At 35.3% G+C, this 24,471-nt stretch overlaps 1 protein-coding gene across 3 annotated transcripts in view; it reads left to right on the forward strand.

Moving 5' to 3' along the window:
- Positions 1-24,471, forward strand: part of ATF7IP (activating transcription factor 7 interacting protein) — a 127,475-nt gene that overhangs the window by 58,337 nt on the left and 44,667 nt on the right. For all 3 annotated transcript variants that reach the window (XM_082666603.1, XM_082666604.1, XM_082666602.1), the window contains 4 exons: positions 39-119; positions 7,686-7,831; positions 9,497-9,634; positions 20,056-20,121. In XM_082666603.1, the coding sequence (XP_082522729.1) occupies positions 39-119; positions 7,686-7,831; positions 9,497-9,634; positions 20,056-20,121 (431 nt within the window). The remainder of the gene's footprint in view (positions 1-38; positions 120-7,685; positions 7,832-9,496; positions 9,635-20,055; positions 20,122-24,471) is intronic.

The following is a 24,471-nucleotide window of genomic DNA, read 5'->3' on the forward strand; positions in this document are numbered from 1 at the left end:
CTGATGGAAGAAAATTTCCTTTTCTATTTTTGTTACAGAAGAAGTAGAAAGTAATGAAAAGGGCAGCAAACCTGAGGAAGAAGAGCAAGTGATACATGAAGATGAAAGACCTGAGAAAAGTAAGCATGTACAAACAAACCTGAAATAGTTTTAAAAATTGTTTCTGCTTTTAAGGCTGTGGAAAATACTTTTCTGTCCATGAGATGCTTGTAAAATTTTTCAGTTTAAGTAAGCCACAGTTAAATCGTTTTGTTGATGGCTAACCCAAGGATCTTTGAAAGTATTAATTATTTCATGTATTTTATTGTTTATTTATTCTTTCCATTGCTCCATAGAAAGATTTAAGCTTACTATTTAGTAAGATGCTATCTGAATATCTTGAGAGAAATTGTTTTAGATTTGCTTTTAGAGCATTGGACCATAGGAATTTTGTCTGGGATGATATAGGCAAATGGAAGTATGTGTCTCAATCTCTACTTAAAGTTCTTAAGCTGTAAAGAGAAGGGGAAATGATGTTACTGAATGTCATTAGGTTGGGTTCTGTAACTCTCCCTGTCATACTGCTCTCCATCTGTGACTATGTAAGTTATTATTTTTTAAAACTTTCAATACTACTACTACTTAATAATAATAAAAGCAACTGTGTTGATAACATGTTATGTACCAGACACAGTTCTAAATTTTTTCCATCTTCTTTTTTTTTAACTTTTTATTTTATATTGGAGTATTTATTAACAATGTCATGGTAGTTTCAGGTGTACAGCAAAGTGATTCAGTTATACATATACATGTATCAATTCTTTTTCAAATTTTTTTCCCATTTAGATTGTTACACAATATTGAGCAGAGTTCCCTGTGTTATACAGTAGGTCCTTGTTGGCTATCCATTTTAATTATAGCAGTGTGTACATGTCAATCCCACACTCCCTAACTATCCCTTCCCTTCACGCTTCCCCCACCCCCGGTAGCAATAAGTTCATTCTCTAAGAATGTGAGCCTGTTTCTGTTTTGTAAATAAGTTCATTTGTGTCATTTCTTTTTAGATTATGTATGTAAGTGATATCGTATGATATTTCTCTTTCTCTGTTGTGACTTACTTCACTCAGTATGACCATCTCTAGGTCCACCCATGTTGCTGCAAATGGCGTTATTTCATTCTTTTTAATGGCTGAGTAATATTCCATTGTATATATGTACTGCAGCTTAATTATCCATTCCTCTGTCGATAGAAATTTAGGTGGCTTCCATGTCCTGGCTATTGTAAACAGTGCTGCAATGAACATTGGGGTACATGTATCCTTTTGGACTATGTTTTTCTCCAGATATATGCCCAGGAGTGGGATTGAAGGATCATATGGTGGCCCTAGTTTTAGTTTTCTAATGAAACTCCATACTGTTCTCCATAGTGGCTGTACCAATTTACATTCCCACGAACAGTGTAGCAGGGTTCCCTTCTCTGCACACCCTCTCCAGCATTTGTTGTTTGTGGATTTTTTTGGTGATAGCCATTTTGACTGGTGTGAGGTGATATCTCATTGTAGTTTTGATTTACATTTCTCTAATAATTAGCAGTGTTGAACATCTTTTCATGTGCTTCTTGGCCATCTGTATGTCTTCTTTGGAGAAATGTCTATTTAGGTCTCCTGCCCATTTTTTGATTGGGTTGTTTGTTTTGATGATATTAAGCCACATGAGCTGTTTGTATATTTTGGAGACTAATCCCTTGTCAGTCACATCATTTGCAAATATTTTCTCCCCTTCTATGGGTTGTCTTTTCATTGTGTTTATGGTTTCCTTTGCTGTGCAAAAGCTTTTGAGTTTAATTAGTCCCATTTGTTTATTTTTGGTTTTATTTCCATTACTCTGGGAGACAGATTGAAAAAGATATTGCTATGATTTACGTCAGAGTGTTCTGCCTATGTTCTCCTCTAGGAGTTTTATAGTGTTTGGTCTCACATTTAGGTCTTTAATCCATTTTGAGCTTATTTTTGTGTATGGTGTTAAAGAATGTTCTAATTTCATATTTTTACATGCAGCTGTCCAGTTTTCCTAGCACTTGAAGAGACTATCTTTCCTCCGTTGTATAGTCTTACCTCCTTTGTCTTGGATTAATTGACCATAGGTGTGTGGGTTTATTTCTGGGCTTTCTATTCTGTTCCATTGATCTATGTTTCTGTTTTTGTGCCAGTACCATACTGTTTTGATTGCTATAGCTTTGTAGTGTAGTCTGAAGTCAGGGAGCCTGATTCCTCCAGCTCTGTTTTTCTTTGTCAAGATTGCTTTGGCTATTGGGGTCTTTTGTGTCTCCATACAAAGTTTAAGATTTTTTTGTTCTAGTTTTGTGAAAAATGTCATTGGTAATTTGATAGGGATTGCACTGAATCTCTAGATTGCCTTGGGTACTATATCATTTTGACAGTATTGACTCTTCCAATCCAAGAACACGGTATATCTTCCCATCTGTTTGTGTCGTCTTCGATTTCTTTCATCAGCGTCTTACAGTTTTTGGAGTACAGATCTTTTGTCTCCTTAGATAGGTTTATTCCTAGGTATTTTATTCTTTTTGATGTGATGGTAAATGGGATTGTTTCTTGAATTTCTCTTTCTGTCTTTTGTTGTTAGTGTATAGAAATGCAACAGATTTCTGTGTATTAATTTTGGAAACTGCAACTTTACCAAATTCATTGATGAGTTCTAACAGTTTTCTGGTAGCATCTTTGGGATTTTCTATGTATAGTGTCATCTGCAAACGGTGGCAGTTTAACTTCTTTTCCAATTTGGATTCCTTTTATTTCTTTTTCTTCTCTGATTGCTGCGGCTAGGACTTCCAAAACTATGTTGAATAAAAGTGGTGAGAGTGGACATCCTTGTCTTGTTCCTAATCTTAGAAGAAATACTTTTAGCTTTTCACCGTTGGGTAAGATGTTAGCTGTAGGTTTGTCGTATATGGCCTTCATTATGTTGAGGTATATTCCCTGTATGCCCACTTTCTGGAGAGTTGTTTTTTTTTTGCAGTACGCGGGCCTCTCACCCCTGTGGCCTCTCCCGCTGCGGAGCGCAGGCCCAGCAGCCACGGCCCACGGGCCCAGCCGCTCCGTGGCATATGGGATCCTCCCAGACCGGGGCACGAACCTGTATCCCCTGCATCGGCAGGCAGACTCCCAACCACTGCTCCACCAGGGAAGCCCTGGAGAGTTTTTATCATAAATGGGTGTTGAATTTTGTCAAAAGCTTTTTCTGCATCTATTGAGATGATCATATGGCTTTTATTCTTCAGTTTGTTGATGTGGTGTATCACACTGATTGATTTGCGGATATTGAAAAATCCTTGCATCCTTGGATAAACCCCACTTGATCATGGTTTATGGTCCTTTTAATGTATTGTTGGATTCTGATTGCTAGTATTTGGTTTAGGATGTTTGCATCTATATTCATCAGTGATATTGACCTGTAATTTTCTTTTCTTGTGGTATCTTTGTCTGGTTTTGGTATCAGGGTGATGGTGGCCTCATAGTATGAGTTTGGGAGTTCTCTTTCCTCTGCAATTTTTTGGAACATTTTCAGAAGGGTAGCAGTTAGCTCTTCTCTAAATGTTTGATGGAATTCGCCTGTGAAGCCATCAGTTCCTGGACTTTGGTTTGTTGGGAGTTTTTAAATCACAGTTTCAGTTTCAGTGCTTGTGATTGGTCTGTCCGTATTTTCTGTTTCTTCCTGGTTCAGTCTTGGGAGACTGTATCTTTCTAAGAATTTGTGCATTTCTTCCAGGTTGTCCATTTTATTGGCATACAGTTGCTTGTAGTAGTCTCTTATGATCCTTTGTATTCCTGTGGTGTCAGTTGTAACTTCTCCTTTTTCATTTCTAATTTTATTAATTTGAGTGATCTCTCTTTTTTCTTAATGAGTCTGGCTAAAGGTTTATCAATTTTGTTTATCTTTTCAAAGAACCAGCTTTTAGTTTCATTTATCTTTGCTTGTCTCTATATTTCTGCTCTGATCGTTATGATTTCTTTTCTTCTACTAACTTTAGGTTTTGTTTGTTCTTTGGTTGCTTTAGGTGTAGGGTTAGGTTGTTTATTTGAGATTTTTCTTGTTTCCTGAGGTAAGATTATATTTCTGTAAACTTCCCTCTTAGAAATGCCTTTGCCATATTGCAAACAGAGCCATTGTGCTTTCATTTTCACTTGTCTCTAGGTACTTCTTGATTTCCTCTCTGATTTCTTCAGTGATCCAGTGGTTGTTCAGTAGCATATTGTTTAGCCTCCACATGCTTGTGTTTTTTACAGTTTTTTTCTTGTAGTTTATTTCTAATCTCATAGCATTGTCATCAGAAAAGATGCTTGATATGATTTCAATTTTCTTAAATTTACTGAGGCTCCCTTTGTGGCCCAGCGTGTGGTCAATCCTGGAGAATGTTCCATGTGCACTTGAGAATGTGTATTCTGCTGCTTTGGGATGGAAAACTCTATAAATATCAGTTAAGTCCATCTGGTCTAATGTGCCTTTTAAGGCCTGTGTTTCCTTATTGATTTTCTGCCTGGATGATCTGTCCATTGATGAAACTGAGGTGTTAAAATTCCCCAGTATTATTGTGCTACTGTTGATTTCTCCCTTTATAGCTGTTAGTATTTGCCTTATATGTTGAGGTGCTCCTATGTTGGGTGCATATATATGTACAATTGGTATGTCTTCTTAGATTGATCCCTTGATCATTATGTAGTGTCCTTCTTTGTCTCTTATAGCAGTCTTTGTTTTAAAGTTTGTTTTGTCTGAAATTAGTATTGCTACTCCAGCTTTCTTTCGATTTCCATTTGCATGGAATGCCTTCTTCCATCCTCTTACTTTCAGTCTGTATGTGTCACTAGGTCTGAAGTGGGTCTCTTGTAGACAGCATATATATGGGTCTTATTTTTGTATCCATTCAGCCAATCTGTGTCTTTTGGTGGGAGCATTTAGTCCATTTACATTTAAGGTAATTATCGATATGTATGTTCCTATTCCCACTCTCTTAATTGTTTTGGGTTTGTTATTGTAGGTCTTTTCCTTCTCTTGTGTTTCTTGCCTAGAGAAGTTCCTTTAGCATTTGTTGTAAAGCTGGTTTGGTGGTGCTGAACTCTCTCAGCTTTTGCTTGTCTGTAAAGGTTTTAATTTCTCCATCAAATCTGAATGAGATCCTTGCTGGGTAGAGTATTCTTGATTGTAGATTCTTCCCTTTCATCACTTTAAATATATCGTGTCACTCACTTCTGGCCTGCAGAGTTTCTGCTGTGAAATCAGCTGATAACCTTATGGGAGTTCCCTTGTATGTTACTTATTGTTTTTCCCTTGTTACTTTTAATATTTTTCCTTTGTCTTTAATTTTTTCCAATTCGATTACTATGTGTCTTGGTGTGTTCCTCTTTGGGTTTATCCTGCCTTGGACTCTCTGTGCTTCTTGGACTTGGGTGACTGTTTACCATGTTAGGGGAAGTTTTCAATTATAATCTCTTCATATATTTTCTCAGGTCCTTTCTGTCTCTCTTCTCCTCCTGGAATCCCTATAATGAGAATGTTGGTGCATTTAATGTTGTCCTAGAGGTCTCTTAGATTGTCTTCATTTCTCTTTATTCTTTTTTCTTTATTATGTTCCACGGCAGTGATTTCCACCATTCTGTCTTCCAGGTCACTTATCTGTTCTTCTGCCTTAGTTATTCTGCTTTGATTCCTTCTAGTGTATTTTTCATTTCAGTTATTGTATTGTTCATCTCTGTTTCTTCTTTAGTTCTTATAGGTCTCTGTTAAACATTTCTTGCATCTTCTCAATCTTTGCCTCCATTCTCTTCCTGAAGTCCTTGATCATCTTCACTATCATTATTCTGAATTCTTTTTCCAGAAGGTTGCCTATCTCCACTTCAGTGAGTTGTTTTTCTGGGGTTTTATCTTGTTCCTTCATCTGGGACATAATCCTCTGCCGTTTCATTTTGTCTACCTCTCTGTGATTGTGGTTTTCATTCCACAGGCTGCAGGACTGTAGTTCTTCTTGCTTCTGCTGTCTGCCTTCTGGTAGATGAGGCTATCTAAGAGGCTTGTGCAGGCTTCCTGATGGGAGGGGCTGGTGGTGGGTAGGGCTGGGTTGTGTCTCTCTGGTGGGCAGAGTTCAGTAAAACTTTAATCTGCTTGTCTGCTGATGGGTGGGGCTGTGTTCCTTTCCTTTTCGTTGTTTGGCCTGAGGTGACCCAGCACTTGAGCCTACAGGCAGTTTGGTGGGGCTAATGGTGCCTCTGGGAGGGCTCATGCCAATGAGTGCTTCCCAAAACTGCTGTTGCCAGTGTCTTTGTCCCTGCAGTGAGCCACTGCCACTCCCCACCTCTGCAGGAGACCCTCCAGTGCTAGCAGGCAGGTCTGGCCCAGTCTCCTGTGGGATCACTGCTCTTTTCTCTTGGGTCCTGATGTGCACAAGACCCTAAGAGTGCAGTTTCTGGTTCTCCCAGTCCTGTGGAGGTCCTGCAATTAAATCCTGCTGGCCCTCAAAGCCAGAGCCTCTGGGGCCTCCTCTTCCTGTTGCCAGACCCCCAGGTTGGGAAGCTTGACATGGGGCTCAGAACTTTCACTCCAGTGGGAGAACTGTGGTATGATTGTTCTTCAGTGTGTGGGTCACCCACCTGGTGGGTATGGGACTTGATTCTATCACGATTGTGCCCCTCCTATTGTCTCGCCATGGCTTCCCCTTTGTCTTTGGATGTAGGGTATCTTTTTTTGGTAGGTTCAAGTGTTTCTTTGTCAATGGTTGCTCTGCAGTTGTGATTCCAGTGTTCTTGTAAGAAGGGATGAGCGTACCTACTTCTACTCTGCCATCTTGACCTTATCTCTCTGTGACTATGTAAGTTTTGATACAAGGGAAATCGTAGAATAGAATTGGATTTTAATAATAGGCTCATAGATAGTGTGGAGATTTTAATATTTTAATATTTCCCTGTTTCTATATTGAAAAAGAAACCATATAAAATATGTTATGATCTCATGAGTGTTACCAATATTTGAAACAAATTTTCTAAGTGAAGGTCTTTGAATGTTTGTTCTTTACCAAATTTACCTTTATAATGACATTAATTTTATTATTTTTATATATTTGAAATTTATTAGGATATGTTAAGAATAACTAATACTATTTTCCTAAGGCTGGTGATTAAGAAAGAATTTTTCCTAAACTTACTGAGGAAGAAAATTTACTGAGGATGAAGAATTAAATAATTAAAGCTATGCACAGTTAGTAGAAGCATGTGATGTGAGAATAAATACTGAGAAATCTGTGACTTGTGAATGAATACTGTATTTTGTCAGAGAATTCATATACACTAGAGAATTTACTGAAAGGAATGAATTTGAGATGATTTCTTCTCATCCCATATTGTTAGTTGAGCTTCCATCTTAATACGAAGATTTCAAGGAAAAAATGTTCTTTGTTCATGTTGTTTGTACATTTACTTATTTAGTGTTCGGAGGTTCTTATTTAGCATATTGAAAATCATTTCAAGTTTAAGGTAAAAGCTATCTATTTACTTTTCTGATCACAAAAACAATTCATAAAATAATTTATTGAGAGTGCTATTTTGATAGCTAGAAATAATATCTTCCTGAGGATGGAAAGAGGCATTAAGGTCTATGTATAATAAAAACAGCTGACTGGTCATTATGCTTTTTCTTCTCAGGTGAATTTTTTAGAAGAAAACGTTCTAAGTCAGAGGACATGGACAATGTACAGTCCAAACGACGTCGATATATGGAAGAAGAATATGAGGCAGAGTTTCAAGTAAAGATTACAGCCAAAGGAGATATAAACCAGAAGCTACAAAAGGTGTTAGAGATTATAAGTTAAAACCATATTAAACAAAAAACACCACCATCTTTATTCTATTAGATTTTTGACATTACTCTGTATTTTACTGAAATATTCAGCTTTTTCATAGAAAGAAAGAACTTGAAGAAATTGGTTAAGCTTATTACCCTTAATAATTTAATTATAAAATTCCTTATGACTCTTTTGAAGCTAAATAGTTTTTTTGTTTTGTTTTGTTTTTTTAGATATGGTAGTAATTTTAAAAATGGGAGAGAAATTATGGCTTCTTTTCTTTTCTTTTCTTTTCTTTTTTTGTGGTACGCAGGCCTCCCACTGCTGTGGCCTCTTCCGTTGCGGAGCACAGGCTCCGGACGCACAGGCTCAGCGACCATGGCTCACGGGCCCAGCTGCTTTGCGGCATGTGGGATCTTCCCGGAGCGGGTCACGAACCTGTGTCCCCTGCATCGGCAGGCAGACTCTCAACCACTGCGCCACCAGGGAAGCCCATGGCTTCTTTTCTTATTTGCTTTAGTAACAAAACTGAATACCAGTTTTCAGCTTTTATTTTTTCTTCTATATTGAACTTTATTCTAATTGGAAACATTAGAGTCTTAGTGTTAACATTTTAGTTTTTGTAAGTTTTGTCATAAGCTGGTTTCATGGCTATAAGTCCCTGTGTTCTAAAATCTTTGTTATGTACCTTAGGCTTAGTATTAAAAATGGTATGGACAAGGCTTTCGAATGACTAGGGAAAGGGAATATTTAAAGTACAGACTTTGGAAACTTCCCCCTATATGTGTTAGACTAGAGATAGAAATAATGAAAATATAAAGTATTTAATATATGTTTTAAGATGTGTTCACAAGGATTGATGACAAATGCCTTTTTAAGAGAAGAATAGAAGACTCAGGTGAAAATTTTTCAAGCTCTTATAGATTTAATGGTGAAATTATAAATACTCTAGGCCAGTGTTCCTCTACTCAGATAAAGTATAAATATCCCCATTAGAGAAAGGAACAGAGAGGCAGTACAAAAGTGGCTTTTTTTTCCTCCCAGTGTCTTTTTTCTTTTAACCATATGGTGATAATAATGCTTGTTTAGTCTTTCTTATAGAGCTATCAGAAATATGAAGATAGCTATGAGAAAGCATTTTGAAATATACTTCTGTGTGTACTGAGGGTTTACTCCTCTAGAGCAGTGTAATTTGGGGATGGTCTGTGGGCTGCACTGTGTGTCCTGTTTGTTATGGGTCCATAATGAGATAAATATGGAAATTGTGAGCAGGCATTTAGAAATGTTTTATAGGAATTTCATAGTGCAGTGACATTCTTAGTGTCTCACAAAAATATCATCTGTAACAGATTAGAAAATTTAAAATCTGCTCCTTACCTTCAACTGGTTTCTTTTAAATCACAGTAGAGGGTGTGGGAAGAAAATATTAAAACTTCAATTTCAAAATGTTTTAAAAATTTCACCCTCTGGAAATTTTCTATTTTTAGTACATTTTATTGTGTTATAGTAGATATTATATATGTAGAAGTGGAGGATTTCAGCAGATAGCATTGTGTTATGGATGCCAATATGTTTTTTTTAATTAATATATCAGTACTTCAGAATATTTACTGTTTGCTGCTTGCTTGAAATTCCTTTTTTGCTATAACAAAGGAATATGTATTTTTTTAGGTTGTACAGTGGTTGCTGGAAGAAAAATTGTGTGCGCTACAGTGTGGTGTATTTGATAAGACATTGGCAGAATTGAAAACACGAGTGGAAAAGATTGAGTGTAACAAGAGGCATAAAACAGTTTTAACTGAACTACAGGTTTGTACACTGACTTGAATTGCATATCCGTGTGTCATCATTTTTATAACTTACTTTCTGGGATATGTTTTTGAAGTTGACAATAAAGTATATTTAACTTTTAAGTATTAGAAATAAAAGGAGCCTCTATTAGTTTGCTAGGGCTACCATTAACAAAAAGTACCATAAACTGGATGCCTTAAACAACAGAAATGTATTGTCTCATAGTTTTGGAGGCTGGAAGTCCAAGATTAAGCTGTCGTCAGGATTGGTTCTGAGGGCCGTGAGGAAGAATCTGTTCCTTATGTCTACTCTAGCTATAGATGGTTTACTGACAGTCTTTGGCATTCCTTGTCTTGTAGAAGTATCACCCTGATTTCTGACTTCATCTTCACATGGTGCTCTCTCTGTATGTTTGTCTGTTTCCAAATTTTCCCTTTTTACAAGGATACTAGTCATATTGGATTAGGACCCACCCTATTCCAGTATGACCTCATCTTAACTACAGTTGACTCTTGAACAATGTGAAGGTTAGAGGTGCTGTCCCCACCCGCTGCAGTTGAAAATCTGTACACTGGTATCTGCTTCAAAAAATGAAGGAGTTGGGCTTCCCTGGTGGCGCAGTGGTTGAGGGTCCGCCTGCCGATGCAGGGGACACGGGTTCGTGTCCCGGTCCGGGAAGATCCCACATGCTGCGCAGCGGCTGGGTCCGTGAGCCATGGCTGCTGAGCCTGCGCGTCCGGAGCCTGTGCTCCGCAACAGGAGAGGCCACAACAGTGAGAGGCCCGCATACCGCAAAAAAAAAAAAAAAATGAAGGAGTTGATAAATGACTCACCCCAGGCAGTAGCTGAAACACTTCAGATAGAATCGGAACTCAAGCCCTAATTCTTTTGATTTCACATCTGTTGATCTCTAATTGAACACAAACTTTTCCCCACACTTAATTTAAAGATCTGTAAAGTGAAAATATAGGTACTATATTGATTGAAAAAAAATCCATGTATAATTGGACCCACACAGTTCAAATCTATGTTGTTCAAGAGTCAGCTGTAATTACCTCTGTGATGACCCTCTTTCCAAATAAGGTCATGTTCTGAGATACTTGGGGTTCAGACTTTCATATACTTTTGAGATACATAGTTCAACCCATAGCAGAGCTTCAGAAATAATCTGACTTAGTGCATCTTAAACATTTCTTCATTCAGTGAAGAAAGGCTGGCATCATCTCAAATGTCATGAGTACTAAATAATATTTGCTGTGATTCTTTTTATTTTAATCTACTTCTCCCATGAATCGTATTTTTTAAAGATATTAGCTTGTTAATCTATATTTATTAATAATTACTACTTTTAATTTTTTATTAAATACATCTGTATGTTAACGTGTACTGCTAGAGCTTCTAATCAGTTGAAATGAGCACACGGTACCATGGTGCAGTAATTCATTTTATTCCAAGACTAAGAAACTGGAAAATTTTATCAGTACATTCATTCTATATAAGCATAGTCTCAGACGCTGACTTGCAAACCACTTATAGAGCCTTTTTTACAAATGAGGGAGAAGTGGTCTGTGAAAATAAAGTCGCTTCTTCACAGTTAAAAGCAAATTGCAACCAAATGTGTCTAGAATTTAGGTATTATATTTGGCAGCCTACAAGTTACTTTTCTAGTTTCATATTGTTAGTTTTGTTTACAGTGAGACTTTACTACAAATACTTTATTATTAATAATTTTGTAATGTATCATTTAGGACACCACTAGTCCTGTTTCTTACCTTTAGCAGGTCCTTATATAGTGTTGGATTGTCTCATCATTAAACTTTATTTTACTAGTACTGTTAAGAATTTTGAATGAGAAATTGAAAATGTCTGAAGATTTAAGAAAGTAATTTCATTCGTTGTTTGTTATCACTCCCGTGGCTGCATCTATGGTTTTGTGTTTCTAGAACCTGAGATTTTGACTCTTATAGTCTTATAGTCTTGCTTAAGATGCAAGTCTGCATCTAACATTTAATAAACCTTTGCACTTGGATATTTCTTTGTAGCCTCAGAATCTTTCCAACATCAAACCAATCATCTTCTCCACAAATAAGTCCCCCTTCACATTGTTCCTCTTACTCACAATTCTTGAATTCTTAGAAAAATCTTCAAGGAATATCTTCCCATTGTTCCTGTTATTCACAATTTTTTAGTTCTTGGAAACTGATTCCTCTGTATCACTTCACATATACACAGTGGGTTGCCAAATTACAACTATTTTTGTTTCTTATAAAAGTCTATCTTTTGCTTCTATCTGCAAGGCCATCATTACCCAATTTCTTGATTATAGTAACAACCTTTTACATGACCACTTTGGTACTGCTTTTTAAGTCTTTGCTGGTCCTTCTCAAGGATTGTACTCATCTTTCTAAAATACTTCTTGTTCATTCTCTTCTGTATAGTCCAGTTTGCTCAACTGTGTACCAGTTTAAACCTGTATTCATTCTTCAGTTTGTAATTTGGATCTCCTAGATTTTGATCTACTTTTCCTAATACCCACCAGTTGCTTCACTGTCCTACAGAGTATTAATGTCCATAGTATTTTTATTTCAGGCCTCTGACTTCATATTGCTTCTCCCGTTCATTTATGATCTGCCCTTACCATGCCATTTATTTAAATCTTACTCAGCCCAATTTAGTTCCCATCTCTTTCTTTGTTTATGGAAGTAAAATTCAGGTAACAATCATTTTAAAGTTTACACTTCAGTGGCATTTAGTACATACACACTGTTGTATGTTCATCATCTCTATCTGGTTCCAAAACATTTTCATCAATCCAGGAGAAGACCTTGTACCCACTGAACAGTCACTTCTCATTTCCCCCTCCCCCTCACCCTCGGGAAGCATGAATCTGCTCTCTGTCTCTACTGAGTTACCTGTGCTGCATATTTCATATGAACAGAATTATACAATATGTGACTTTTGGTGTCTGGCCTGTTTTTCTTAGCATAATGTTTTTAAGGTTCATATATGTTGAAGCATGTATCAATACTACATTCCTTTTCATAGCTAAGTAATATTTATATTTCTGTACTATTGAAAATAAGTAGGAATTAATTCAAGATGTCAACGTGTGTGTACACACATGCACACACATTTTGTTTATGTATTCTTTGGCTGATGAACATTTGATGGGCATTTGGGTTGTTTCCAGCTTTTGGATATTGTAAATAATGCTGCTATGAACATTCATATACAAGTATTTGTTTGAATACCTGTTTTCAAATCTTTTGGGCATATACCTAGGAATGGAATTGTGGGTCATATGGTAATTCTTTGTTTAATTTATTGAAGAACATTCAACTTTTTCCCAGATCAGCTACTCCATTTTATATTTTACTCCCCACCAGCAATGTGAGGGTTCCATTTCTACACATCCTTGCCAACACTTGTTACTGTGTATTTTAAAAATTATTATTATAACATCCTAATGGTGTGAAGTGATATTTTATTGTGGTTTTGGTTTGCATTTTCCTAATGGCTAATGATGTTGAACATCTTTTCCTGTGTTTGTTGAACATGTGCATATCTTCTTTAGAGAAATATTTATTCAAGTTCTTTTTGTTTTGTTTGTTTTGCCCTTCTGTTGTTGAGCTGTAAGAGTTCTTTACATATTTTGGATACTGAACACTTAGAAATACACGATTTATAACTACTGATATTCTTACCCACTGTGTAAGTTTTCTTTTCACTTTCCTTTTTTGATAATGTCCTTTAATGCACAGAAGTTTCAAATTTTGATGAAATCTTGTAGACAGCATAGAGTTGGGTCATGATTTATTACCCACTTTGCCAGTCTCTGCCTTTTAATTGGAGAGTTTTTTTTTGTTTTTTTTTTTTTTTAATTGGAGAGTTTTTGTCTGTTTACATTTAAATTAGTTACTGATAAGGAAAGACTTACTCCTGCCATTTTATTTGTCTTCCACCTTTTTTCCCCTTAATTCCTACATTACTGCCTTCTTCTGTGATTGATTTTTTTCTAGTGAACCATTTTGATTCTTTTTGTCTTTCTCTTTCTGTAAATTTTTTAGCTTTTTCCTTAGTGATTACTCTGGGGATTACACTTAACATCTTGAATTAATACCTACTTATCTTCAATAGTATACAAAACTGTTCCTTTACAGCCCTGTCCTGCTCAAATCTGTTGAACCTCTCTGGTGAATTTCTTAATTTCAGTTATTATACTTTCAGCTCCAGAATTTATATTTGTTTTCTTTATATAATGTCTGTCTCTTTATTGATATTCTCTATTTGGTGAGACATTATTTTCCTTTTTTTTTTTTTAAAGTTCTTTTTCTGTTGTGTCCTTTAGCTCTTTGAATAGATTTAAAACCATCTGTTTAAAGTCTTTGTCTAGTAAGTCCTATGCCTGAGCTATATTTCTGTTAATTCTTTTTTTTTCTGTGAATAAACCATACTTATTTCTTTGTATACCTCCTAATTTTTTTTGTTGTTACTGTTGAAAACTGGATATTTTAAATATTGTAATGTGGCAGTTCAGAAAATCAGGTTTTCCTGTCCTGTCCAGGGTTTGTTGTTGCTGCTTGTTGTGGTTTGTTGTTTGCTTGCTTAGTGAGTTTTCTCAACTAGTTTTGGAAAGTATGTATTCATTATTGTGTGTGACCACTAAAGTCTGTGTTTTATTAGCTTAGTGGTCAGCTTGTGTTTTGACAGTTACCTTAAATGCCTGGAGCTTAAAGAAGGAAAAAAATTACTCTCCCAGGTCTTAGCAGATTGCCTGTTTTGGAGCACTCCTTCCACACTTAATCTAGGCCATTTACAACCTGCTTTATCAGACTTGCCTTATCCTTCTCTTCCTGCTTGCACAGACTCTGAAAGCCAGTCAGAGGTGAAAGCTTAGGGTCTTTTCAGCCCATTTCTGAGCATGCTTTCTGCCCTGGGCATTCAGATATTCTTCTCAATTTCCTGACATGGGTGAGAGCTTTTAAAGCCCCCTTTTGCTGTGTGTCTTTTTTCTGCCCTTTTCTATCCCAGGCTTTTCTTTATATTCTTTGTCCAAATTGTTCTATGCCTCAAGCTGCTGTGCCAATACCAGCACCTTTAAATCTTTTTGGGAAAATCTGTCTGGAATGCTGCCCCAGCCTTGGGAATTACTCAGACTTGGGTGAATCAAAGGCCAGCCTTTGTGCTCGTTCTTGAGGGAGTTACTAGAGAAAATAAGGTGCATATTGCTTCCTGTGGCACTCATAACTTGCTTCAGGTATCCCAGCTGTCATCCTTACAGCTGCTGCTGATCTGGGTGTGGGGAATCATAAAGGACAATTTTAAAAGACCTCAGTGCTGTCATACTGCAAAGTGCAGCTTTATTATTCCCTAAGTCTTCCCTTAGCTATTGTAAGTTTTTGAATAGATTCCAACAATGCTTGCAAGCTAATTAGTTGCTTTGGGGAAGAGACAACCCTGAATTTCCACTCAGGCATTTTTGGTGATGTCACTTACTCTTTCAATATTTTAATAATTATTGTTTTCAAGTTCTTCAACTTAAAGCCTACTTTATCATATGCTTCAGCAGATAACTGTGTATTTTATTAAATAATTTACTATTTTTAGGTAGAGCTGACAGTAAACTGTTTGAAAATATTGCAGTGTGTATATAGTACTTCCGTATCTCATATCATAGCAGTAGATGAGTACATCTTCCTGATATGCATATATATTCGTTTATTATACCTGACTTCCTTTGGCAGAATCCAGTATAAGTTTTATAGCATTCAAAGTCAAAACACAATTGAAAGCAAATAATTAATCACCCGTGGCTTAGTAGGTATTTTGCTTTAAGGAATACATAATTTAATATTATTAATTTTAGTATTAGTGGCTTCTTCTTTTTTTTAACTCTGCAGTTACAAAAAAATAGACTTTTAAAGGACTTGTGATCCTTTGCCATAAGTATAAAAATTTACCATACATTAAAAACTGTGGTAAGAGGATAGAATTGAGTAATGTGGACTTTACCTCTAGAAGGAACTCATGAAGGTCTCTATTCTGCTATAATTTTTAATGTATAAATTTCTCTATAGATAAAGGAAGTTAGATTTTTATGGATTTTCAAATTAGTTGCCATTCTTATGTATTTTTTCAATGGACTAGTTCTTGATTAAAGTCATTTTTAAGTTTTAAATAATAGTTCACTGTGTATTATGACTTTTGTCCATAAAGCCTGTTTGTAATTATTAGCTTATTTTCTGTGTACTAAACATATTTTATAAGAGCTGAAAAAATTGTCAACATTGGAATATATGGAGAATTCATTATATAATTATTTTCTGTGTTAGTTTAGGGATTGTTGCTTTCTGAATCTTGAAAAAGTTTTATGTATTTTCATTTTTTCAGAGATGTCAAATTGTAAGGTAAATCCAAACAGTTATGTCCACGAGTTTTATTATTTTTTAAGTAGGAAAACATATAATTTTTAGGTTTATATATCTTTAATGCATTGTCACATTAGAAATGTAGTGATTTCTAAGAGCATCTTAAAATGCTAACCACCATCATTTGTTGTGGATTCAGTAGTAACTATGTAGTAAAATTAGAAATTATCGACAGATATTTAGCTTTTCTCCTCTCCCAGATGGTACCTTCCCCCAAAACATACTTCCAGGTAATTACAAAGAGGAATTTAAAAATGGACATTCTCAACTCTTCAGGTCAGAACTATAATAATACATTGCATATTAAAACTTGTAAGTTAAAGCTGATGCAGTATTCAAAAGGAAATTTATAACTTTAATTTATTACTAACAAACAGAAAAATAAAAAAGCATTATATGTGCATCTCCTTTGCTAGGGAAAAATAGCAATAACAAACTAAAACCCAGAGAAGGAGGAAGGAGTTAATAGAAATAGCAAAAACGCCGACCCTTTTTGAAGATTGAGCAATAAAGACAAAAGCTTATTGAAAAGCCTTAAAAGTAGATACATTTTTGATCTACAAAGAAAAGTACAAATAAACTGTATAAGGATTCAAAAAGGCAAGAAATAAAGATCTAGAGGAGATTCTTTAAGTTAAGAGAACATTATTATATACAACCTTATACCTATGAAGTCCATTTTATCTAAGAAGAAAGTAGAAAGCTGAAAATTATGAGGAACTCTGTTAAAATTGTAGTCACTTGTAGTGAAAGATCTGTTTCTGAAGAAATCATTAGGCCCCAAAAGCCTTGCCAGAAAATTCTGACAAACATTTGAGGAACAGGTAATTCACTTCTCATATAAACACTTCCAGAGTATAGGAAAAGATGAGGCCTCATTTTATGAAGCACACCCAACTGTGGAATTCTGTGGCGTTAGAAAAGAACAAATATAGGCCAGTTTTATTTTCCAGCATTGGTTTCTCTCATGAATGTAAGGCTGGTTCAATATTAACCATTATATTTCACTGTACTAACAGAAGAACGATGTAAATTGTGTGATCATCTCAGTAGATACCAAACAAGGAGGATTTGCTAAAACTGACCAGGTGTTGGAAAAAATAGGAGGGAAGTACCTTAAATCTCATAAAGATGATCAGAAACCTGTTATAAATATCATATTTAATAGTGGATCTTTGGAAATATTTCCACTAGAGTTGAGAATAGGACAAGGATGCCTTATCTGTGCTGCTCTTTAGAACTTTGGTGACAGGGCAATAAAATAAAACAGGAAAAAGGCATGAGGAGTAATAATGGTAAATGATAAACTGTAATGCTTAGCAACTAACTGATAAAACGAAAACATATTCTAGTAGCCTTGCTGTACATCAGCAACAACCAGTGGGAAATTGTAATGAGAAAACGGTTTCACATATGGTAGACATTTAAAAATAAGAAAATACTTAAGAATAAACCGAAAAACAAAATTTCAAGACCATTATGAAGAAAACGGACAGAAAAAGAAAGCATGAGTCAACAGTGATCTACCATTTCCTGGATAGGAAGACTTGATTCCTCTCAAATCACTATGCAAATTCAGGATACTCAATATTTCAACTGGATTTTTTAATGGAAAAACTGTCAACACACTCTGGAATCCAATGTTCCATTGGTTATGATTTATAAAATGCCATTTTAAGTAGTTTTAACTGAAAATAGCTTTTTCAGTTTTTTCTTTCAGTCTCTCCTCCCACTCGCCTCCCTCAATGAGTAAATCTGTGGCTGCCTAATCCACGAGAGAATTTTGAATAATGAACACCATGTGTCTGTTTATTCACTAGCGTTTTTGAGTGCTAACATTTGTTATTAGGCAAACGATATACGATTACTTTTTTTTTTCCCCACACAGAATTATTTCCTGAGATATTCCTTGGTAAATAACAAAGAAATTCTTGGTTTGCGTAGTTTGCTAAACAAGGCCCCAGTGTGTCTGAATCCCAACAATTTATGCAACTTTTATTTAAACAGGTACCATTGTGCCATTATACAAGAAATGATAGATATGCCTAAGAAACCAAGAGCAAATGAAATAGTAGTAGTAATCAAAGATATAGTAATAGAATATTACCTCCTTCACTAAAAAAATGACTTGTTTATAGAGTTTTTTAAAAGATTTCACAGAATACTTGCCAGAAAAAGAGACCCAATCTTAGATATATTATGACAGATATTTTGAATTATAATTAAAAAATTGTAGTTTCCCTAGATTAAAACAACACAAAAAGTCTGCTCTTTGATTTCTTTTTTATGATATTAAATGGCAGAAGAAAGCATGTCTGTGTCTAAATTTTGTTATTTTTTTCCTCTGCCAGTAGTTTAAATTTTGAAGTGATAAAAAAATTTTTTTAAGAAATATTTGAATATACTATAGATGTATATGACATGAAATTGAAGCTCTCTTTACACTGCCTGCCAATCATAGCCTCTAGAGGTAACCACCGTTAGCTTTGGTGTTTATTCTTCTAGACCTTTCCCCATATATAACATATACAAAATAATGTTTTAAATTTGCTTTCATTTTTAAGGGCAAATAATAATAGTATACATATTATGCAATTTATAGAATACCTACTAGATAGCCTGCCAAAAGAAAAAATGAAAGACATTCTTGTATAAGTTGGAGTACAGAAAACACTTTCTCATATACCTTTCTTGAAAAAATTACTTGAAATATTTTAGTTACAGGAAGGTAAATCCATATTAAGAATTTAAAAAAATGTGCTGTACATGTCCTTGGGTGTTAATAATATGCATAAATAATTAAGTCCTGAGGAAAATCTTCACCTTGGGAGTCATAGGTAATTGATTGCCTAGCCCATATCGGTGGACTTGAATACTTCTTAAGTTTTGGGGTCTTCTTTAGAAGTGACTATTTTGGGAAAAAAGGGTTTAAAAGTAAATAATATTTTCTTTTTATGATATGATTGTATTGGCTAATTGAAATTATCTGGAAGAGCACTTCCTTAGGCAGGCCTCATGAACGCACTCAGAAGTTTAAAATTCTTAAAAATATATTTATCGTAAAATGACAGCAACAGCCACAAGAAAAACAATTGAGTATCATAGCAATGCCGTGGTAAAAGACTTAAAGGAAATAAATACAAAGAAAATATTCATGTGGTGATGGGGTAATTTTTCTGTTTTTTTCCTTTCTGCCTCTGGTATTAAATTTTTATGAATATGTATGTGGGCAAAATATGTGATCAGGCAGTGTTTAATAAGCAGTACAAATGATTAATAAAATAATCTCACTGACAAATGTTAACACTAAGAAGGTAACATTTTTGTCAGTTTTTTAAAGGTTAACACAATATGAAATTAAATACTTCAAAGAGTAATATCGTGTGAACATTTACATACATTGCCATTGAAAGTGTAAATTAACAAAGCCGGTCTGAAAAGCATTTAGATAGGAGCCTTAAAAATACACTGTCTCAGGAATTCCACCTCTGTGAATGTAGCTTAAGTAAGTAATCTGAAAGAACAAAATTATTAATTGCATGTTATTTGACTACAGCAGTTAGTTAAGAAACAACTGAACACATCCAGTAGGAAAGAGACTGTATAACTAATGATTCAATATATCATACATATACTCATATGTACTATCAGTAAGGGATTTATAGATATGCTTACTATACACTTCTCAGTGAGAAAATTAAGTGTGGTTACAACTGTGTTAAAAAATAACAAACGCAAGCACACATATTCAGAAATATACTGGTTTGTGAGCAAACAACCACAGTTCAAGGAGGAAAAAAGCCAATCTTACAAAATTAAGTGTGTTTACGTTTTTGTTATGATTTTCTGTATTTTTCAGATATATGTTTTACAGTCAACTTGCCTTATTTCCTTTGCTGTTAGCTATCTTCTGAGGATCCTATTACCTGTGGGTTTCTTGTTATGTATGCATGGGTTTCTTTTTAATACTATAATGCCATTTGATTTCCGTCTCATTTTTGCTCTTTTTAGGCCAAGATAGCCAGGTTAACCAAACGCTTTGGAGCAGCCAAAGAAGATCTTAAGAAAAGACAAGAAGTAAGAATTTCTATTCTTGCATAATTAATATTTAGCCTTAAGTGGTAATATTAGGAAGTGCTGATTTAGGAGGAAACTCTTTATTACAGGTCGGAAATTTGCTTTCATACTGTGCACTTCCTGCATGTTGTTTCCAGAGCTGCTACTCTAGAACTAATTATTAACCGTTTCTAATCCTCACTGTTTTCATACATCAGTACATATTAATCTATTTATATAAGGCATTCTTGAAATTGTATTTTCTATCCATCTTTAAAATTGTGTTTTGGGGATTTGCCTTACCTTGTTTCTCTTTTTACATACAGGCATGCCTTGGAGATATTGCAGGTTCAGTTTCAGATCACTGCAGTAAAGCGATTATTGCAATAAAGCGAGTCACAAATTTGTAAAAAATTTTTTCGTTAAAAAAAAAAGAAGTTATGTTTACGCTACACTATAGTCTATTAAGTGAGCAATGGCATTGTGTCTAAAAAGACAATGTGCATACCTAATTAAGAAATACAAAACAAAAAACAATGAGAGTAATGTCAAAGATCACTGATCACAGATCACCATAGCAATATAATAATAATATAAAATATTGAAATATTGCAAGAATTACCAAAAAATGTGACACAGAGATGCAAAGTGAGGAAATACTGTTGGAAAAATGGTACCTATAGACTTGCTTGATGCACGTTGGCATAAACCTTCAATTTATAAAAAATGCAGTATCTGCGAAGTGCAATAAAACAAGGTATGCCTGTATTTGCCAGTGTCCTAGTCTAGACTATTATTTCCTCCAAAATGTTTTAGTATACACTGCCTCAAGTAGCCTGGTTCTCCTCTTCCTTTTTTCCCCCATGTAGTTTAGTCCAAGTGTCATAGCATAGCACACAAACTAGTCTGTAGTCACACTTTTGCTTTTGTTGTTTCCTTAGTTATTCAGTAATATGTATTTTTAGTATAGCACTTGTACATTGCACTATTGTTTTTAGTTCAATTTCTTTCTTTTCCTCCTCTTTTCTTTTTTTTAATCATTTGAGCAAGTTACATTTCTTTGTGTCTTGATATCTTCATTGCCTGGGACATAGTAATTGCCAATAATAATTATTTCAGTAGTAGTCATTATTACTGTAGGATTTTTCTGTCTTGAATCATTTTCATATCTTCTTTACTTGACTTTTTAAAACAAAATTTACTTTGAAATAATGATAGATACGTAGGAAGCTGCAGCAATAATACGTAGACTCCTATGAACCCTTCACTCAGCTTCCCCCAATGGTGAAATCTTCTATAATTGTAGTACAATATCAAAACCAAGAAATTGTTACAATTCTATTAAATAGTTTTGTAGACCATACCAGTTTCCACCAGTTTTTACACGAATTAATTGTGTGTGTGTGTGTTTCTACGCAGTTTGATCTCATGTATAGATTTATATAACCTGCCACCACCGTCAAGATACAGAACTGTTCCCTCACCATAAAGGGACTCCCTCATGCTGTTCTTTTACAGTTTCAACCTTGCTTTAACCCTACCCTCACTCCCTGTACCCTGGCAACTACTAATCTGTTCTGCATCTCTGTATTCTTTTTTTTTTTTTTCCCAGCACCACTTATTGAAGAGGCTGTCTCTTCTCCATTGTATATTCTTGCCTCCTTTATCAAAGATAAGGTGACCATACGTGCATGGGTTTATCTCTCTTCTATTGGTTTTTTTTTTTTTTTTTTTGCGGTACACGGGCCTCTCACTGCTGTGGCCTCTCCCGTTGCGGAGCACAGGCTCCGGACGCGCAGGCTCAGCCGCCATGGCTCACGGGTGCAGCCGCTCCGCGGCATGTGGGATCTTCCCGGACCGGGGCACGAACCCGTGTCCCCTGCATCGACAGGCGGACGCTCAACCACTGCGCCACCAGGGAAGCCCAACTGATAGTTTTTATCTTTGTTTACACAGGCTATTCTCATCAAACCCTCATTTGGCCACAGCCAAAGATTTTTTAATTATGGTCCTCTTCGATGATGTAATTAATTCTCTGATTTTAAACTCCACTTTCTCAGCTTTGTTTTTTTGTCACAGTATAAAAACTAAGCTGTTTTATTTCTTATATTAGAAAATTGGTATAAATCTTTGTTTAACCTTTATTTGCTATGCATCAACCAAATATAGGAGTTTGAAATTTTTCCATTGTTTTGTGCAATATGAATTTCCATTTTTTCCTTTCATCCTGTGTCTGAACTAAGCAGTGCTGCCCACCGTGTACTTTTCCAGTGTTTATGCATATCAAATTTGTTCTCAAATCTACTTTCCAAGTCTTGTTTGTTTAGTTAAAGAAGACAGGCAGAGACCTTAAGGAATAAAAATGAAAATATTACAATCCATGAAAAGTTTGTCTTGAAGGGCTACAACTGGTATGGAAACAAGGACAAATATTGTATAATTCCTAAAGATTGGAAAAGATTAATTTGCACAGTTAGTATATGTGGCACTTGAAGGAAATGTTAAGGTGTAGTATTCAGTTTTTCAAATTTTGTTCCTTCCTTCTTTAGTTTGTGAACAAGGCCAATTTTAAATTTCAAAACTTGGACATCTTTCTAACTCATTCTTGTTAATGTTTTCTTCTTGTGAGAGAGATGTGTAGAAATTTCAAAGATTTTGTTCTTTTGTGTTTAATTCCCTTTAATTATGGTATCCACTGTACTTTTACATCTGTGTCTTGCTGTTTTAAAAATAAGACATGTAGAAAGAATGTTTAGAACTTTATCCTGAAAATAACCAAACAAACAATGGCACTTCAGATGCTTTTCTTCTATTTAGATTTGTTCCTTGGTCCTTTGATATTAACCAGTTAATAGTGAACCCCACTATTCAGGTTTGTCTTAAAACATTTTCTATTAATTTCGGAAAGAATAGAAAATCCTCATAGGCAGTTTGCTATTAAGACCACACGCATAATCTAATCTATTTTACTCCTCTATGACTGATACCTTTAACTTTCATCCTTTCTAGTTTTTTACTGCAAAATAAATATCAAGATATTTTTCATCCTTTATCTATGAAAATCAATGACATAACTGATTCTCAAACAAATTTTAGATTGAATCTAAATCCTACATTTCAATTTTTTATTAAAAAATATTTTAAATTCTTTTTACTTTAATTATGATAGAAATAGTTAACATAAAATTTACCTTTTTTTTTGGTTGTTGTTGTTCTTTTTTTTTTTATTTTTGTGGTACGTGGGCCCCTCACTGCTGCGGCCTCTCCCGTTGCGGAGCACAGGCTCCGGACGCGCAGGCTCAGCGGCCATGGCTCACGGGCCCAGCCGCTCCGCAGCACATGGGATCCTTCTGGACCGGGGCACAAACCCGCGTACCCTGCATCGGCAGGTGGACTCCCAACCACTGCGCCACCAGGGAAGTCCAAAATTTACCATTTTAAATTCTATAACTCAGTAGTGTTACCTTTGTTAACATTGTTGTGTAACAGATCTCTAGAAATTTTTCATCTTGCAAAACTGAAACTGTACCCATAGAACCCATTTCCCCTCCCTTTTAACCCCTGGAAACTATTGTTCTACTTTGTTTCCATGATTTTGACTACTCTAGATATCTCATAAGTGCAGTCATACAGTATTTGTTGTTTTGTGACTACCTTATTTCACAAAACATTATGTCCTCAAGGTTCATCTGTGTTACAGCATGTGACAGGATTTCCTTTTTTAAGGCTGAATAATACTCCATTGTATGTATATACCACATTTTCTTTATCCATTTATGTATTGATGGATATTTGGGCTGCTTTCAACTCCTGGCTCTTATGAATAATGCTGCAGTGAACATTGGTGTGACCTCTTTGACTTCTTTGAGATCAAAGTCTTGGATATATATACCCAGAAGTGAACTTGCTGGGGCATATGGTAATTCTGTGACTAGTTTTTTGAGGAGCCTCCAGACTCTTCTTTAGCAGCCACACCATTTTACATTCCTATCAGCAGGACACAAGGGTTCCCATTTCTGTACATTCTTGTCAGCACTTGCTTTTTTTCTGTTTTGTGTTAGTGACCACCCTAATGGATGCGAGGCTGTATCTCAATGTGGTTTTGATTTGTATTTCTCTGATTAGTGATGCTGAGCATCTTTTCATATGCTTGTTGGTCATTTTGCATATTTTCTTTGGAGAAATGTTTATTCAGGGCCTTTGGCCATTTTAAAATCTGGTTACTTGTATTTTAGTTGTTAAGTTGTAGGAGTTCTTTATATGTTCTGGACATTAACGCCTTACCAGATACATGATTTGCAGTTATTTTCTCCCATTCCATAGGTTTCCTTTTCACTCTGTTGATTGTTTCTTTTCATGTGCAGAAAATTT

The sequence above is a fragment of the Grampus griseus genome, assembly GCF_964374135.1.
Source record: "Grampus griseus genome assembly, chromosome: 11".
Taxonomy (NCBI): Eukaryota; Metazoa; Chordata; class Mammalia; order Artiodactyla; family Delphinidae; genus Grampus; species Grampus griseus.